Here is a 3,461-nt window from a genome sequence, read left to right on the forward strand (position 1 = left end):
TAGATAGATAGTATATATATATATACATACCACTATCGTGATATGATCGTTCTTCCAGATCCTGATCTTCTGTTTTATTCAATAAACACAAGCACTTGTTCTTAAACTTTCCTGTAGATTACTAAATACTTACTAAATATTTTGATGATATTGACTGATTTAATGATATATATTTTGATGTTCGATTTAATGCTTATATGAATGACATCTTTTAAATCTTCTTTTTAAATCTACTTATCACAGAATTGACTGAATTGTTAAACTTGCTTTTCTTTGTTAATAGGCTTGCTCTTTACCATGTAAGTATCACAACAAAATAACACTGACAAATAAAAGTAGCTAAGTAATAAGTAAATGTCAGAGACGACTGAGAAAGTCAGCGCTAACCTACTACAGCAAACTTCTGGTTTTCAAAATAAATGAGGACTTTCAGATTGTGATTAAAAACAGAGCTAAATTCTCATATTTATTTAAAAATGGGTGTAGGAGCATAGTACAGCACTTGTTTTACGCACTTGTTTTACGAGACACAGCTTTTTAATGAAATTTTGGCAGTCCTCGTTTGTTTTGAAAACCAGACATTTCCACATTCTGTAGTAGGTTAGCACTGACTTTCTCAATCATCTACGTCTATTTGCAGTCTGTAATCTATCTGCATTTGCAATGTTGGAGCTACTGGGTTGACTACAGTCTCATATCACGCCTAAAGTACGTCAGCCTACTGGTAAAATGCTCCGAAATTTTGTTCCAATTGGAGAGGATGGCTTAAAGTTAAACTTTTTAATTGTAGGTATCTAAAAGTAGATCTATCTCACTAGCTCCATATTTTTTCGGAGCATTTGGACAGAATTTACCCATTGCTCTTAACGTCTCATCATTACCATTGAAGTATATACTCGAAGGTGGGGAGTCAGGGTACTTTTAAATCACTATGCTATGGTTTCAGATGCAACACAGCAGATCAACAGCAAACTTAAAAACGGTCTGTCAACAGATTTGAGGGCAATGAAACTCTGCTTTTCTACCTGTGACTTTCATTCATCCATCTGTGGTTGTGAATAGGCTACTAAAAAAACAAGACTTAATTGATTTTACCACAATCCCCTTTATTTTGACTGTAGAACATGACCACAAAAATCAGCAAAATTTATAGACAGGGCATTGTGTTGATTTGGAAAATGGTACAGAACACAAATCCAGAGGTCCTTGGTATTATCAGTTCTTGGGGTAAGGTGTCATACATAGAAACATTTTTTGTTTTGCTCTCCTACACATTGATAAAGATGTTTTGGACAATCAGGTGAAGAGAAAAACAATGTTGTCAGCAGATCACCACCTGGTGGTGAGTTGGATCAGATGGCATGGGAGGATGCCGGACAGACCTTGTAAACTAAACATGTCTGGTGGATGGCCCTGTCCATGTGGTCTTCATCTCAAACCTCTGGAAAAATTGTGCATCCTGGGGGATGCTGTTAATGTTTTCATAATACCAGAACAAAGGCCATGGTTTCTGACAGAAATTGCGGAATGCTCTCTCTAAGTTGGGAGTGAGTTGTTGCCCCAAGGGTGTTGAAGTTTCTAACGGTCTCGTTCATGAGTGATGAGAAAATGATTTGGCGGATTTGTACAGCGTCAGCACCAAGGCCAAACTTTGTATTGAACCACAGTGGGGAAGAGGGAGTTGGGCCAGAAGGCAAGGTGTCTCAACCCTCCCTTAGGCCATTAGCTTTCAGTAGTTCCCCAAAAAATAAAATCATGGATACAAGCAGCCAGAATGTTTTCTCTGTGGGTTGCTTGGCTCAGACTTGAGACTGAGGAGCTCAGACATCTGCAGGAAGCTTGGAGTAGAGCCATTGCTCCTCGTGTCTCTGTCTAACTGAAGTGGTTTGAGTATCTGAGTAATATGCCTACTGGGCACTTTATTTTAGAGGTGTTCTGGGCATGTCAATTGGCAGGAGACCCAGGGGCAGAGGACATAGCACACATGAAATGTGATCCTGGGCAAAACCTACTGCCACTGCAACCTGACACCGGATATGCAATGGAATTAATTGTCAGAGGAAGTTAATTTAGGCTCGAAATAATGGCACACCATTTAAATCTTGAACATGCTGTCCAAAAGGTTAAGTTATTTTGAACAATACAGGCACAGGTTAGTATGCTGACCCAAGCCCCTATGTCCTTTTTGGGGCTTGATAATGTCTTCTCCACTTGATTTTATTTGGTATTAAGAATAAAACTTCGATGTCAATCAACAAACAATGTGGTCCTTACGCTAAATCTTAGGATTAAGGATGTTAATGTATTATAAGAAAATGTATGTACACTTTAACAGGATAGCAAGTGACAAAAGACACTGTTTACTGTAGCTGTTTCTGTACAGTGAAACCGAGAAGTAATCCTTCACTGTAAACTGCAATGCAATGTAATGCAACATGTATCACTAAGATATATGGATCTTGCATTTATCTAGAGAGACTGACAAGGAGATTATCATACATACTTTTTACTATGCACTGCTTTCACTATACTGAGTTGTACATACAGATACGCATAGTAAAGCGACAAAACATGAAGTGAAACAGATGTAAATTTTCATTGCCAAACTACTGATGGATTTATGGCATTTCAGCATAATGAGTCAATTGAGCTTGGAGTTTGTAAAATCACCTTGAAATATTTTCCCTAAAAGGATCATTCTGAAAGCTGATCGAAACCAGCTGTAAAAGAAGGCATAGATAAATGGATTGAGCATTGAATTTGACCATCCAAGCCACTTAAATGTTGCCATTAGAGCATCTGGTATTGTAAAATTACTTATAGGGTTAAAGGTCATACAAACAAAGAAAGGAGTCCAACAGGTGAGAAAAACTCCCATTACAATAGCCAAAGTTTTGGTGGCCTTTCTCTCCATCTTACTTTCAGACTTTCTTCTCTGACAGGTTGTCTTCTGGATGCTGCGTGCCTGCCTCTGTGCCACCATTAAAATCTTTAAGTAGATAGTTAACATTATGATAGCTGGAAGGTAAAATGAAAGGACAGCTCCTGTACTTGCTGAATTCAGATTCTGAAATAAAACACATCTTCTGTTAGATTGTCCTTGGTTTACTCTCAAAATTGTGATTGTGATTCCATTCAGAGCAGGAACAGTCCAACTCACCAGGATCATGATCACAATAACACGGACATTTATTTTAGCTCTGTACCTCAGAGGCTGACACACAGCATAATATCTGTCAACAGAAATAAAGCACAAGTTCATAATAGAAGATGTGCTCAGAAAGATATCAAAGGTGGTTCGTACATTACAGAGTAAATATTCAAGATCCCAACATGAACTTACAGCCAGTATGGTGCTAAAAGGCAAAACTAAAAGGCCAACAAGCAGGTCAGCTACAGCGAGAGACAGAATGAGGTAGTTTGTAGGAGTGTGGAGCTGTTTGAAGTAAATGATGGAGATT

At 38.1% G+C, this 3,461-nt stretch overlaps 1 protein-coding gene across 1 annotated transcript; it reads right to left on the reverse strand.

Moving 5' to 3' along the window:
* Positions 1 to 2,641: 2,641 nt before the first annotated feature.
* On the reverse strand, positions 2,642 to 3,460 carry LOC113746893 (trace amine-associated receptor 1-like; the record flags this gene model as incomplete). Its single annotated transcript, XM_027284328.1, has 1 exon — positions 2,642 to 3,460. A coding segment is annotated over one exon (819 nt), but the record flags the coding sequence as incomplete, so codon positions are not given.
* Between the last annotated feature and the right edge of the window lies 1 nt (position 3,461).

The sequence above is a fragment of the Larimichthys crocea genome, chromosome XI, assembly GCF_000972845.2.
Source record: "Larimichthys crocea isolate SSNF chromosome XI, L_crocea_2.0, whole genome shotgun sequence".
Taxonomy (NCBI): domain Eukaryota; kingdom Metazoa; phylum Chordata; class Actinopteri; family Sciaenidae; genus Larimichthys; species Larimichthys crocea.